At 39.5% G+C, this 15744-nt stretch overlaps 1 protein-coding gene across 16 annotated transcripts in view; it reads left to right on the forward strand.

The window, feature by feature from the left end:
* Window positions 1–12724, forward strand: part of KIF5A (kinesin family member 5A) — a 72299-nt gene extending 59575 nt beyond the window's left edge. For 4 of the 16 annotated variants that reach the window (XM_034419215.3, XM_087886707.1, XM_034419216.3 and 1 more), the window contains exons 22-29: window positions 40–111; window positions 838–942; window positions 7439–7655; window positions 8851–9001; window positions 9969–10051; window positions 10551–10578; window positions 10761–10883; window positions 11331–12724. In XM_034419215.3, the coding sequence (XP_034275106.2) occupies window positions 40–111; window positions 838–942; window positions 7439–7655; window positions 8851–9001; window positions 9969–10051; window positions 10551–10578; window positions 10761–10839 (735 nt within the window). In that variant the 3' untranslated portion in view covers window positions 10840–10883; window positions 11331–12724. Of the gene's footprint in view, window positions 1–39; window positions 112–837; window positions 943–5785; window positions 5807–7438; window positions 7656–8850; window positions 9002–9968; window positions 10052–10550; window positions 10579–10760; window positions 10884–10954; window positions 10993–11330 lie in introns of all 16 variants that reach the window. The other 12 variants (XM_087886706.1, XM_087886708.1, XM_087886709.1 and 9 more) reach the window with 5 other exon arrangements.
* The last annotated feature ends 3020 nt before the right edge of the window (window positions 12725–15744 follow it).

Here is a 15744-nt window from a genome sequence, read left to right on the forward strand (position 1 = left end):
AACATGTTATCACAGCTTTCTTTTCTATGCCCTTTCTAGGCCCGTGAACTCCAGACCCTCCACAACCTTCGCAAGCTGTTCGTTCAAGACGTCACGACTCGAGTTAAGAAAGTAGGTAGCTCTTGAAACACATCAAAAACTTGTGAATCTTTGAAACACTTTATTTTTGAAATGTATCTTTATAAAAAACCTCTTAAGGTGGAGATTAGCAATTCTGTCCCCAAATTGCAGGTTGGAGTGAGAAGATAAGGTGTGAGATATTATATTTGCATAAAGCCACAACCTGAAGTAATTGCAAGGGTGGGATTTGATGTGAAAGCAAATCTATATTGATGTACCATGTCTTTTAGCTATTATTCTAGATTAGCTAGACTCCTTGAAAATCCTCTGATCCACTAATAACAACAAAATTAGGTAGTAGGGTGATATGTTTGGAGCCTCAACCCAATCTTAGGAAGCCCATTGTGCAAGTCAGATGTGTTCTTTCCATTGTAAAGGAAATTCACTTTCTTCTAATTTCCCCACATAGCAGTTTTGAATTTTTGCTCAAATTAAGGCAGAAAATGGTTCTATTGAACGGTTCTCAGTGAGGTTACATTAAATTCACAGTCATTCCCAATTCTGGAACCCATTCTTGCCATTCCTTATCTGTATGATGCACATTTCACACTTGGAATTACAATTCTTTGTAAGGAAGCAACTAAAGAATAAATCCATATAGTTTTATTTGGGCTTTGCACTGCTGGTGTCATTGCTGTTCTATCTCACAGGATCTTCCTCTGTTCCCGTCTGCTTCACTGCTGCAGAGATAAATATCTTCTTGCTCCTTCTTTCCAGAGTGCGGAGTTGGAACCCGAGGACAGTGGGGGGGCTCATTCCCAGAAACAGAAGATTTCCTTTCTTGAGAACAACCTGGAACAGCTTACAAAAGTTCACAAACAGGTGAGTAAGTGGCTGAATGAGAGCTAAGCAACCACAAAGAGGGATGGAGCAGATGGAGAAAAGAAGGACAGCTAGTGAATTCAGGGCTATTTTCGTTCCTTATACAGTAGTTAGTCAATTGGATGGGAATCTTTTTCTCTGTCTCCATTCTGCAGTCACCATGTATTGTAGCAGCATTGAATGTTCATAAGGCCATCTGGATGTGCTCTCAAATTTTTTCATTCACCTAGGACTCATTTGGCACAAATCTGTGCACAGACATGTTCTTCGCTTGCTTTGGAATTCACATAATGCAAGATCAATATATTGCCCAGGCCTACTCTCTGACTCTTTCTATAATAAAATTCCTGCACATATCTGTTCTCATTTAATATTAAGTTTGCTTAAATCAGGGTGGGGAATTGGTGAGCCTGATAGATATTGCTGAATGATAACTCCTGGAATTTATTTATTTATTTATTTCCCACCTTTATCATTTTTATAAACAATTCAAGGCGGTGAACATACCTAATACTCCTTCCTCCTCGTGTCCCCACAATAACCCTGTGAAATGGGTTCGACTGAGAAAAGAGTGACTACCCTAAAGTCACCCAGCCAGCTTTCATATCTAAGGCAAGACTAGAACTCACTGTCTCCTGGTTTCTAATCTGGTGCCTTAACTACTGCATCAAACTGGGTAAAAAAGTTGTCAGCTTTGATCAGGCTGCAAAGCTGGCTAGAAAATATGGTTCATCAAATTTAGAAGGCAACAGGTTTCTTCTTCCTACTTTCTCATCAAAATAGAATCACTTTTTCTAACACCAGATTTAGTGCTTATTGATCCCAAAACTCATCACAAAGTCTTGGCTAGTGCTGAGCTGTCTCCTGTTTTCTGCTAATCCATAATAATTTGCCCTTGTACTGTATCAGTATCCTTGATTATTTCGCAAACCAATCCTGTAGATCAGACAGAGAATGGTTTGGGAGTTTAAGAGAGAAGAGTTGCATACTCATTTCTTTTATTACCCCCCACATGAGGGTGTATTTCTGAGTGTGTAGCAATTCACAGGGATTATGCATGTAGTTCCATGGATTTTAGGGAATCAAAAATGTATGTTTATGTTTAGATAAATTATGCTTATGTACAGAAACAAGAAATATAGCATTGTAAAAAAAATAGGAAATCAATAAATCACCCTGGCTAATTCCACACAAGACAGTACACTAAAATGTTTGGTTGATTTGTGGTTCTGAATCAGTGCATTGTGTGAATCCAGCCAAAAACTGTAAGATCCATAAGGCACTCCACTATTTCCCTTCCGAAACAATAGATACTCTCCCCTACAATGATCTTTTTGATAGTTAGGGCTTATTGCTCGCCATTTCCTTACCATGTGATCAGTGATAACAAGCTGAACATATCATTTATTTTATTTATTTATATTTATTTAATTATTTAATTTATATACTATACTGCCCTTCAGTACCTTTACCTAAGTGACATCATTGATGGGACTTTTGCCAGATGCAGCAAATTATCATCTTGTTTATTTATTTATTCATGTATTATCTGTAGAGGAAGGAAGTAGATCTAAAAGGTGTCCTATGAATTTTGAAAACACATACCAGGTGAAAACACTTTACGATACAGGGTTTATAAAGTCCCAGACTCAAGCTCTTTTGTTGATTACTTTTGCTTTCAGAGATCATGAGGTGGAATGGAAAGAAAAAAGAGAGTTGTATGTCTTCCATTATGAACAATAGGGAGACTTTTTAAATACCTGCTATAAGAATGCAGTAAAGAGAGTAGGAGCTATTGGAATCTGGCAGTTACAGGTAGTCCTTGACTTAAGACCACAACTGAGCCCAACATTTCTGTTACTAAGTGAGATATTTGTTAAGTGAATTTTGCCCCATTTTACAACCTTTCTCGCCACAGTTGTTAAGTGAAATACTGCAGTTGTTAGTAACACAGTTGTTAAGTGAATCTAGCTTCCCCACTGACTTTGCTTGTCAGAAGGTCGCAAAAGGTGATCATATGATCCCAGGACACTGCAACCGTCATAAATAAGAACCAGTTGCCAAGCGTCTGAATTTTGATCACATGGCCATTGAGATGCAGCAGGGGTTGTGAAAAATGGTCAAAAGTCACTTTCTTCAGGGCTGTTGTAACTTTGAACGGTCACTAAATGAACCGTTGTAAGTAAAGGACTAGCTGTATAAAGTCCTGACCTTCCTCCCATATATGTCAAAATTCTAAAACATCCCGAGGGGAGAGCACTTTTATCAACCCTATGATGTTCTTGCAAAATCTATAGGGGTGCAGTCTTAAATTAAAAGGCAGAAGCAATATGTATGATTGCAATTGTGCTGTTATATCCATTGAACTGGGAGTAAACCAGGGGTGAAATCCAGCAGGTTCTGGAGAACTGGTAGCAGAAATTTTGAGCAGTTTGGAGAATTAGCAAATACTACTTCTGGCTGGCCCCAGAGTGGGGTCGGAATGGAGATTTTGCAATATCCTTCCCCCAGGAGTGGGGAGGGAATGAGGATTTTGCAGCATGCTTCCCCTGGAGTGGGGTGGGAATGGAGATTTTGCAGTATCTTTCCCCTGCCATGCCCACCAAGCCACGCCACGCCACGCCCACAGAACTGGAGTAAAAAAAATTGGATTTCACCACTGGAGTAAACCCAGCTTGAGGAAGAATGTAGGATTGTTTCGGAAAAAGGAAATAATTCAGACCAATGTCTCCACCAAGAAACAGATCAGAAGAACAAGAGCAACAATAACAACAAAACTTTAAAAGAACTAAAGGCCAAACCTTTCATTCCCAGAAGGGAGATGCACTGCTTCCAGAGCCTTGCTTTGCTGATAAAACATTGTTTATTTTGCCTTTCAGGGGAGGCAACTGAAGTGGTTTTTAAATAATGTACTTAGTACAGGTTTTCCTTCTTTGAAATTTCAGCCTCCTTCTCTTGGCCTTAGAAGTGGCTTCAGTGGTAGACGGACGCATGTTAAAAAAAATCACAAACTACTTGAGTATTCATCTCCCCTTCTTAATTGCCTTTCCAAATAGTGGACATTTTGAAGCGGTTTTGTAAGTTTAACTACATCCTGAAATAACTCCTTGAAAAATGGTGGGGTTTTTTTTTTTAGATAGATGTTTTGTGGCACAATTTGCATCCTGTGATAGTTTCAAATTAATAAAGTAAAAAGGATAAGAAAAGCTATCCAGAAATTTGTTGTAGCAACAAGGAAGATTCCAGACTGAAGGAATCATTCTCAAATAATTATGTATCCTTTTTTTTTTTAAACTGAAGAGTTGTGAGTGATGAAACACTTGAGAAATATTTATTTAGATGGAGGCAGAAAACCTGAGGAATATGCAGCTGAAGGACGAGCTCATGAAGTTTGCCTTTTTAGTAAGTCCAATCATTGATCTATTGAGTTAGCTGCGGTCAAAAACAAATACAGCCATCATACAAAAGGAGTTGGCAGCAGGCAATAGAGTGTTCCAAATTCAGTCATAAATCAAAAACAAGATGTACAGATCATATAAAAGTGAGACAGTTATAATACATGGCACATGTAATCAAAGCATTGAGAATTTGGGGGCATAAGGCAACAAGGCAGGTATTTGAAGATGTTTCAGTGGGTCTTTCTACTGGATTCATCAATGCATGTTACACCTAAGAAGCCTGGCCTCAGGACCTCACACACTTGCTGGGCTTAGTTCTCTGTTCTTTCATACCAAGTGCACTGCAGCATGGTATTGCGGGAGTCAGTGAATCTTCTTTAGGATTTGAAGAAGTTGGGAGAAATGGGATCCATTTCAGGTTCTGCCCTAGCAGAGCTCAGTTCTCTGGGGAGGTTCTATAGCCTCCTAATAACTGTTTCCTCTTTGTCTGCTTCAGACTTGGAGCTCTCATCACCATCTGCAACCTTGTTTACTGAGATGCCAGGGTCTCAATTTGGATTTTCTGCATGCAAAGTAAAAGGTGCATCCACAAATAACGTGTACTCCCCAGTAGCAGACTAAAGAACAGCTCTTTCCCTGCTTAGCTTTGGTCATGATAAATTACCATTTTTGTCCCGTGGGAATTATGTCTTCTGGTACAATACAGAAAACACTCCCTACCATCTGGCTCAGCAGGAATTACCCAGCTCTCTTATCCTGGCTTTCAAATTCTGCTTCCAGTCGTATTGGTACTTCAGCACCTCTCCCTTCTGGTTCCTTTTTCCTTCCCAACAATATTTGCTATGAAACCGTGGCAGCTTTAATTGAAAATGTCACACTTGTTTCCAAGTGCAATTTGGTGAGATTTTGTAGCAGGTCTTGGAAAGTTTCAAACAATGAATGGAATGAAAATAGCAGGAACTAGAAAGAAGTGAGATGGATTTGCATTTCAGACTAAGGCCTTTCATTCCCTCATAAAATCATATATTTATTGAAGTGAGTAAATTAAGACAGGGTGGCAAAGTAGCAAGGGACAATGTCTACTTAGAATGTTGGTAGGTATTTGCTTATATCCATTCTCTGCATTGCTTCTCACAGTCATCACATATGATTTCCATTACCCTTGTTCTGTTCTCCTTCCTCCTCCAATTGTCTCTGCTTACTTTAGCTGAGTAAGATGGTAGAAAGATGCTTCTGCCACATCTCATGCTCAAAAGAGAGAATTTTCCCTATTTTCAGATCAGTAAAGGAAGGTACTACTCGGATACCAGCAGCCAGAAGCAATAGACATTGCTGGGGTGTAACTTCTTTCTCTCTGGGTTTCCAGAGCAGGGTTTAATTGGGGACTCTGCTGGTGTGCTGAGTCATGTCTGTATCCCCCTTTTCCCATTGCTGCTGTACCCTAGCTGGATCGCTGGGTCTCCAAGGTACTGTACAGCCACTCTCACATCTTCCTCTGCCTGTTGGGCTGGGCAGGAAATGTTTGCACTTGGTGACCAAATTGGGAGTACAGATATTTATTTGGGGGTGGGGGGAGGACACTGATTGGGTGGAAAGGTCAGGTGCGCCTTTTACCATTCCACTGCCATGGCAACTCCATCCCCCTAATGACCCTTTTGCATTAGGTCATAATTTGCTGCCATGGCAACCACTATCATTGTGGCCTTCATGTCTGTACAAAGGCCTCATTCTCAGCAGCTTCATGTATGTGGAGAACTATCCATTCTCTTGCCATGGCAATCCTGACCAAATTGTCCTACAAAACATCTGTCACAAAAAGAAAAAAAAAGTTAAAGCTTAGCTGTTCCACACTAAAATCTCAACAGCAATGTTCTTTCTTCCACTACAACATTAAGTAGATACAAATAAACATCAAAATAGTTAGATGAATTCCAGATAATTTCCCAGTTTGAGGCCGTATAGCCTCCTTAGTAACAACTAAAATTGATGGAAATTGTAGTCCAACACATCTATCAGATATCAGATTACAGAAGATTGCCCTACAGTTATCTGGAAAAAACATGGTTCATAAATTCTCACTATATGCTTCACCCCCATTCTGGTTTGATATCGATCTCGGATATGGGAACTAAATGTTATTATCTCAAACATTTTCTCTCCCTCCCTTGGAGGCTGGGCTGCCCAGTAGTTTTCCTGCCAATTCCTATTGTGCTGCTGGCTGCCCCTTGAATAATTGTTCATCTCACGCCATTAAGCTGTCACCTCATGTTGCTTAGCCACCTGGTGTTTAATTCAAGCTTACATATGGTGAGAGTTAAATGGATCATTGTGAGTCCTCGGCCTTTTATCTCCCGACCTTGCATTTCATAAAATGTTCCCACCCCAGCATGGTGCATGGCTTGGATCTGTAGCACTTGGGGCCTGCTTAATGGGAACAAGGGATGGGTGTCACCTATAAAGGGCAGTGACTTATCACCAGCATCTGTGTCAACTATAGGTTGCTTTTAATAGATGTGCAACAGAGAGAACTTCAGATGGTGTGGTATTTGGGTTATTTTTCTCCATTTCATTATAACCTGGAGCAGTGGCCGATTATGTTTAAAATGTTCTTTTTGTGTGAATTTTGAAAGCTTCCCCCCCCCCCCCCAAGCTCTGCTACTTTTTACTCAGGCATTCCTCAAGACCAGCTCCACAGGATTTTTCCATCATGGCGCTCAGAAGTAGGGCAAGAATGAACGTAAAGCTTGTTCTTGCAAATTGAGATGTTGGCTTTGAATATGCCCTTCATATTTTGCCCTGAGGGGCATATTCACATTCCTACAAAATCTATGATGCAAGGGGATAAGAAGCAATGTAGTAGTTCCCTTCTAGAAAAAAAAAATTACACTTCTGAGGTGTGAGATTTCCAGGTAGATCAGATTGGGTAGAATTAGCAGATACTGTGTGTTTTTCTAGAAAGGGCAGAATGTGAGAAAGCAGGGCAATCCATCTTGGGACTGGAGGCGAATGTTTCAGGTCTTGGGGGATGGAGTTGTGCCTACCTCGTCCACTTCACCTCCATTACTTTTCTTTCCCTTTCTTGTTAACTTGGGGTCCAGCTGGTTCGTGACAATGCAGATCTGCGTTGTGAGCTTCCTAAACTGGAGAAACGTCTTCGGGCTACGGCTGAGAGAGTTAAGGCCCTGGAGGGTGCACTGAAGGAAGCCAAGGAAGGGGCAATGAAAGACAAGCGCCGCTACCAGCAGGAGGTAGACCGCATCAAGGAAGCAGTGCGCTACAAAAACAGCATGAAGCGCAACCACTCTGCACAGATTGGTAAGCAAACAAATTCTGTAGTTTAGGGGTCCATTCCTGGTGAGCATGGAGACAGTTCTCACTGGTAGCAGGTATATTGTTGATATGTGTTCTAGAAAGAAGCAAATATCATTTCTACTTGGCTGAATGTGTATGTAATGCTGTGCCATACTTTCGATTCAATTCAGCAAAGGTAGTTTGGAAGATGGGGAGTGTCACTGCTGCATCAATCTGAAATTTTGTTAAGGAAACCTATCATTTTCCACAGAAGTTTCTGCTATAGGCACACGATCCTTAAAATTTTACAAGTAGTCCTCAACTTTTACAAGTGGTCCTCATTCATTTAATGATCATTTGAAGGTACCATGACGTTGGGAAGAATGCTTTACAGTTTGTAAACTGGATGTTGTGAAGCATGACACATACAGACCCCACAATCATGTGATCATAATCTGAGTGCTTGGGAACTTGTTTGCACTTACAACTAATTGCCAAGCGCCCCATGTTCATGTGATCACAAATTGCAATCTTGCAAATTGTGGGGAATCCATATGGAAGCTGGCAGGCTGCTACCACCTACCACAGAGTTGAGATTCCTTCCACGCAGAAAGCTTTTTGAGAGCAAAAGGACTGCCAGCCAGGGGGGAATCTCAACTCTGCACAGAGCCGCAATTCCATTTCCCCTCCCCCCCATACCTACAACCTTCAGGCAGACCTTTGAGAGCAAAAGGCCTACCTGCCAAGGGGAGGGGAACTTCTCCAGCAGAAATGGAGCTCAGATCCCAAAAATCCCAGCTCCGTTCCTGCAGCCCAATTCAATAGTACCCTATTGAACTCCCTTCCATGCATATGCAATGGAAGGGAGTTAAACTCTTCCAGTGGGGTGGAGAAATAGAACTCAGATCCTGAAAATCTTAGCTCCATGAATTAATGGTGTGTGCATGCATGCGCGTGCACATACACACAGTGACTGTACATCCTTTATTATAATGGATAGTCCTTTATTTCAGAAAGCTTTTCTTTAGATTTATTGAATTATTTATTTTATTGGTTTTGCTCTTGAGTTTTGCTTTGTGAAGAAAAGTCACAAACATACAATTTTATAATCCTTATGAGTATCTTTCAGATTTTTCCCTTGTTCAGATTGTCCTTTACTCTTCCAAGGAAATACTGCATGGTTTATCCAACCAAATCTAACATTTGTTTCCTCTTGCAGCAAAACCAGTGCGACCAGGGCACTATCCAGCTTCATCTCCAACCAATCCTTACGGTGTCCGTAATTCTGATTGCATCAGCTACACCAATAGCCTCTTCCAGAATTATCAAAATGCCTACCTGAATTCTGGCGGCACTGTGCCTGACAGCTAGTGAGTATATTTGACTTCTATTTCTGTTAAATTGTGTAAACTTTGATTGGCTTAAGCTGTGGTTGGCTTAAGCAAGCTTCCTAGATGAATCTATCAGTTTTTCAGGAGGCGATCTGAAGAACATTTTGCTCCATAAATCAAAGTTGAATATGTCATCATTGCATTTGGCTTACATAAAATCTGATCTAAATAATGTCATGCCTTAGTTATTGGTTGATTGCAAAGAGTAGGCCTAGGCCAACTACAATTTTTTTTTGGATCTGGACTCTGGAATTCTAAAATAATTTGAATGTGCAAGATCCACTATATATTATCATGTGGAGAAGAAGCCATGCCAGAATTTGTATTTGCTTATGTGCTGGCTGGTCTAACCTACTTTTAAAAATATAATCTAGGATATATCAAGTTGAGCTGGAGGTATAAATTACTCACCAGATCATTACAGTCTTCACAAATGCACAGGGGAAAAAAATAACTGGCATTAAAAACAAAACTTTTTTTAAAAAAAAAAGACTGCTATGTTTGGCTGTTATTCAAAGGTACAAGATTTAACTTGGAGAATTGGGAACAAGTTCATCCACATTGAGGATTTAATGGGATGACTATTTCCCAAACTTGCCCTCTTCAGATTAAATACTCTCCCCTGGAAATTAGTACATTTAGTAATTTGAATACAAGATCTTAATAGTCATCTATTTCCTACACATTCTTACTTGAAAAGGCTTTTTAAAATCATTTTGACACACAGATCTTCTCTCCCCAGCTTTTAACGTCATATTTGGCTTCAGGGTTCTCTGTTCTATTACAGCACACCGATCCCTAGAAGTTCTCCTCAGCTGTACGCTTCAGCACTGAGAAAAGTAGAATAGAACTGAGATAGCTAGGCACCTATAGTCCTTTTAGCATACATAACCTATTAATATCCATTCACTGCTTATATATCCCTTTTCTTTTTCCATTCATGCAGCTTTACAAATGCACCTTCCAGCAGTGGAAGCACCTCCTCCACTGCCCCTCTGACCTCCTATCAGAAGCTCAATATGGATAATGGTAGGATATTGGGAAGAAAAATAAGTGCACCCTTAAGGAGAAGGGAGGGTGCCTCTTGCTTTTCTGTTTGCCTAGACTGGGTCTGTCAGTAGCTTGAGATCATTTGGCCCCATTTAAAGGACCCACTTGGTGAGGAGGTAGTGTCTTTATAATGAAAGTCTGTTCTCACGTCCCACTATTTCTTGGTTTACAGATAGGGATGTGGTGCATGGGTTTTGTCTCACAGAACAAACAAATGGGACAGGAAAGCTGGAAAGCAAAGAAAATAAATTGAGAGATGGTTAGCTTGGTAGAAAATACTTCAGAATAAGTCTCCTTTCTGATTATCTTGTGCATGAGGTGCTGGTAGGTTTATGTTTTAAGTTTCAGTGAGGCAGCACTTTCCAGGCAAAACTAAATACACACATGAAGGGCACTGTTTGCTCCTTCAACATGTGCCCTTCTCTGAATTGTAATGCTGTTTTTTCTTTCCCTGTTCTTCCACTGGATGGGTGCACAGGAAATGCCACAGACATCAATGATAACAGGTGAGAAGCTGTATGGAGGACGATTGCCTAGCCATTGGTTCAAATCAGTTTTCTTATTTCTTCAAAGTGGTTAGTTCCAGGGATAAATCATTTATTTATTTTTTTATACAAAAGTATGGGGAAAGCACTTAGCAGGGAGGAAAAGTTTGAGATACCATGTGTTCCCTTTTCCTCTGCTGTAGAAGTGACCTGCCTTGTGGTGTTGAAGCTGATGAGCAAGCCAAGCTCTTTCCCTTTCATCAGGAGACTGCAGCCAGCTAATAGCTAGTATCACCACCTATCAGAGCATCTAAACTCACCATCAGGTACAGTCCATCATATGCTCTCTATCTCACCAATTTTTTTTATTGCATCTCATAATATTTCCTTTTCTCAGGACTCTATCAGATCTGCCCTTCAGCTTCTTCCAACTGGGTAAATATTTTTCTCACAAGATTTGCTAAGGCACCTTTTAATTAAAACAGAATAAACTCTGTCCTGCACAAGGGGTATAGGGTAGGTCCTTTTTTCCCTCTTGATCCTTCACTACATAAATCCTGTTTGTGAGCTTCCAGGAGTAAGTATTCTGGCTGGCTGTCACCAAATCCATGGACTTAATGATTCAACACCAATTTTATCTCTGTAAGAACTATTGGTGAATTGCAGAACTAAATGCAGAAAGCTTCCTCCTTAATATTTAGCTGGAGAGAAGCTTGTATATTAAGATCATTTCTATTGACTTTTCCCTCTTCCCTCTTTTCCTCATCTTGTAGTTTCTAAATGGGATGGAAGCCTCACACCTGCATGCTGCAGCCGGCTTTCCTTGACTTCTGCTACAATTGGCCCTGTCCTTGTGTCCTGCTCTCTCCGTGTCCTGTATATTTATCAGCTGCTGCTTCACTCTCACTGTTTCTCTGTCTTACTTACTTAAGTAGAGAATAATGTATTCCCTTATCTCTTTGGATCCCTGCTCCTTACTCCAGGAGGACTTGTGCCTCTCCTTTCCTGCCTCAGTTGCCTTAAGGGATGGGCTGCCAGGGAAGAACCTAGATGTAGAAGCACCCCTAATGTGCAAACAATTCTTGCCGAAGAGAAAGGGCATAAAGTATCCCCCACATGTCGTAATGACCCTTGACCTGCAGTAGAACACCACCCACCCCAATATCTTTAGGTCTTACTGTAAGAATAGAAGTTGAATACCTCCAAGTAGGTAGGCTAGAACTGTTATCGTGTACGTATTAGCTGACTTTCAGATAAGGCCGAGAGCTTTATCCTTTGGGGTAATCCCCAAAGAATATTAAATATTGGCAGCTAGCTTCACCTTTAGGAGTTTCCCATGATGCTTGAGCCTCAGCCCTTATGGACTTAAATTTCCCATTTTTCGTAGGTCGCTATGGCACTTCAGAAATGGCCTTGGAAAGTCTTCTACAGAAAGGAGATCCTGCTAGTCATTTCCTTCAGTTGATACAATGTTAGGAATGCTGCCTATGCTGAGCAGTTATTGTTTCCTCAATGGGAACAGAAGGTTCCAATGGGTGAGGACTTTATCCGTGGGGACCATAACTCCTCTACGAGCCAGCAACATGGCCTCAGGAATATAAGTGGCCCCATTTCATTCTGTAAAGGAGAAACTAGATAGTAGTTTTGCTTTTGCAGGGGCAGGGTTACAGTTTGCAGAACAGACCTGTTGGATTTGATGGATAAATTCTCTAGCAAGTCCTAACCAGCCATAACCACTGCATATCTGGGGCACAGGCCGGGGCCTAATGATTCTGTAAAGTGAAACAAAAAAATTAGGCTGCTATCAACATATTTTCAGTTGTTCCCTTTTATCTCTTGATAGCTGGCTCAGGGGCCTTTCATTTGTGCTCCCATGTGTATATTTTGAGGGAACAGTGAGTCCACTGCACATCTTTAACTTAATGTCACCACTTCTGAGTCAATAGGGCAAACAGGGTTGGGAGACAGGGAAAGTGGCTTTTACAAAGGATTGCAAGCCTCTTTCCTGTCAAACACTTAAAACAGCAATAACCCTGTTTAACTGTCTTCTTGATGGTTGTTGACATCCTGTCATTTTATCCCTGTCTGCTCAGATCACATCAAATGTTGCATGTCAAGCTATTCAAAACTTTATTTAAAAAAAATAAATGAAGAGTTAAAAAAAAAACATGTTTGTGTGCTCTGTTACTGTGTCTATAATAAAAATTCCTTTAGGTGAAAAATCCTTGTGTGATTACATGGACATATCCATGCCATTTCTTGGCAATTATATAAAAGAGCTTTGTAATATGTGATTTTTTTTAAAAAAAAAAATCCAGTCTAGTCTATGGAATTTCCTGATGATTTCCCTCCAAGTCTAACCTGGTCGGAATGTGCTCAGCTTTCAAGTCATCAGCTATCCATTAAAACTGGAAAAAAATGGGGGAGGGGGGAGTATCTGCAGTAGATCCTTATGAAACATTTAAACTAAAAGTTCACATAATAAGTTAGCTGCAGTGAATATCAGGGGGAAAAAACCCCAGAATGGGTGGTAAGAGAAAAGACCAGTAAGTGAATTACTAAAATATTACGAGTTAATTCTCAGAATGCTTTATCACCATAATAATGCTTTCAAACTGTTCATTTCTGCTCACCAGCCCAAAATACGACATTATACAGCTGGTATAATATATAATAAAAGTACAAAGTGGGGCAATCAAAATCATTAAGGCTTTCCATTAATGGATGGTTATGTAATTACATATATGTAATAAGTAAAAAATATTTATTACATATATGTATTACATATAATACATATATAGGATTACATAATACATAAAATATAGGATATATTTTAGATATATCCTATTTATAACAGCTCATAGGCTCACTTCTACATGGGCTCACTTCTCATTTTATATCCATAAAAATAATGCTGTGAAATAGATTGATCTATAACAAGGTGACTGGCCCAAAATCACTCAGTAGTCAAATGAACTCTTTGGTCAAATAAGGACTTAAATACCTGTTGTCTCAGTACTAGTCTAACATCTTAACTATAGTGCTACATTGCCTTCCATCCATGAATAAGAAGGGGTACAAGACATATATTAAAAAATTGATAGGACAATGTTTTTTTCTCTCTCATAATATTAATATAGCATTATAATATTAGATAATACTACTACTCAGAGTATTTAAATTAAGTTGAATAGTGAGAGATTTGAGGCAGATAAAAGGAAATATCTCTGATCTTTAAGTCAGGCCGTTTTAAAAGAAGTCTCATGGAAGAATAAGGTTATTCAGTGAGGGGTCCTTGGTGCTCTCTGAGCTTGGTTGTTTTCTTATAGATTTTTCACTACCCAAATTAGGTAACATCAAAGATTGTTAATCATAATGAAAGTAACATACCAGTTGTTAGTGGGCATAGGCAGAAAGATGTTGCTACTGTATGTTCCTGTCCTGCTTGACTTCTCATTAAGTATCTGATTGTCCTATATAGGAACAGAAAGCTGGGTTAGATCATTGGACAGATTTCACACAACTTTTCTTATGTTCTTGTAACTGAAGGACAAAACTTTAGATATTCGGGCTTGGAATAACGGTACCATGATAATGGCATGGTAAACATCAGTATTAATAATCCTGTGGCATCCATAGTTTGAAAAACATTCTGTTGGTTGTAGGTTGTTTACATACTTAAGTAATAAATAGCTGGAGGAATGTACATTTCCAACATCTTATTACAACAACTTTCAACCCAGTCCCTCCAGATATATTGAAACAATTCCTGGATTTCTATAACTAGGATCCCTGTTGGTTATGCTGGCGATGAAATCTGGAAAGTGCAGATCTGAATATCATATAGAAAGACTATCACAGAAACATATGGTGTTTATAAATACTATAAGCTATTACAGAAAATCAGAGTAATCCCAAAATCTGATTTAAAGTGACCCCTGGCTCAAGAATCATGGCCATATTTATTTCAGACAGAAATTTTATCTGGGTTTTTGCTTAAAAGTATAAGGTAAAAATATTTGCCAGCAATTTAATACCTAGGAAAATAGTTTTAGAAGGTAAGGTCATACTTCGTTTTTTTCTTTCTCCCTTTAGGTGCAATTATATGCTTCATAACTAAGAAAGTTGTGCTGGAAGGCAATTCCAGTATCAAATGCAAAGTGTGCAACAAAATGCACTCTTGTATTTTATAATTATCCTGGACCACTCTTTTATTTCATGATATGTACTATCCAACCAAAAGATTTGCTGATATACCTTTTGAGGGGTTATGTACCGGTACTTGTATAAATCTTACTATCAACTAAAATGTAGAATATCAGCAGCAATTGTTTTCTGAATTAGAGCTGGGCCATTTCATTCAGGAAAATCTGATCTTCCAACCATCAGAATAGATTCAGGAAAGAAGCACTTTTTCTTGACTCTAATATAATTGGAGAGAGAGAAAGAGAGAGAGAGAGGGGGGGGGAGAGAGAGAGAGAGAGAGAGAGAATGACTTCTAGCTTTTCTGAGAATGAACAATAGTAGCATTCATTGAACTCACACAGGTTTTATGGGAACCCAGATTATAATTTGTAAACTATTGTTTAAGGCAGCAACAAATGGTCTAAAGGTTAAAGGTCTAAACCTTACTGAATCCTGTTGTAATCACAATTGCTAAAAAAAAAATGCTGTGCTTTCTTGCCATGTTGAAGTAGATTTATATTCTATCTTTCTAGCCAACGTAAGGATGGAAAGCTGCCAATGACATAAAAGGGTACAAAAATAAACATTCAAAAATATAAATGAAAAACAATTCATATGTTAAAGTCCAAATGTAGTACCTGGAGAATTTCTGGGAGCATGGACATCTGCTGGTGGGTAAATGATAAAAATGTGCATTATGACTTCATCCAATATGTACTGGTGTCATGACAACCCCTCCCCCACAGATTTATCTATCTATCTATCTATCTATCTATCTATCTATCTATCTATCTATCTATCTATCTATCTATTTGTCATATTTCTATGCCGCCCATTCTCTGAGGACTCTGGGCGGCTTACACCAAAGACAGTATACTAAATAGCATATTGCCCCCAACAATCTGGGTCCTCATTTTACCCACCTCGGAAGGATGGAAGGCTGAGTCAACCTTGAGCCGGTGAGATTTGATCCGCTGATCTGCTGAACTAGCAGTCAGCTGA

The sequence above is a fragment of the Pantherophis guttatus genome, chromosome 2 (genome assembly GCF_059756535.1).
Source record: "Pantherophis guttatus breed Tessera chromosome 2, ASM5975653v1, whole genome shotgun sequence".
Classification (NCBI taxonomy): Eukaryota; Metazoa; Chordata; class Lepidosauria; order Squamata; family Colubridae; genus Pantherophis; species Pantherophis guttatus.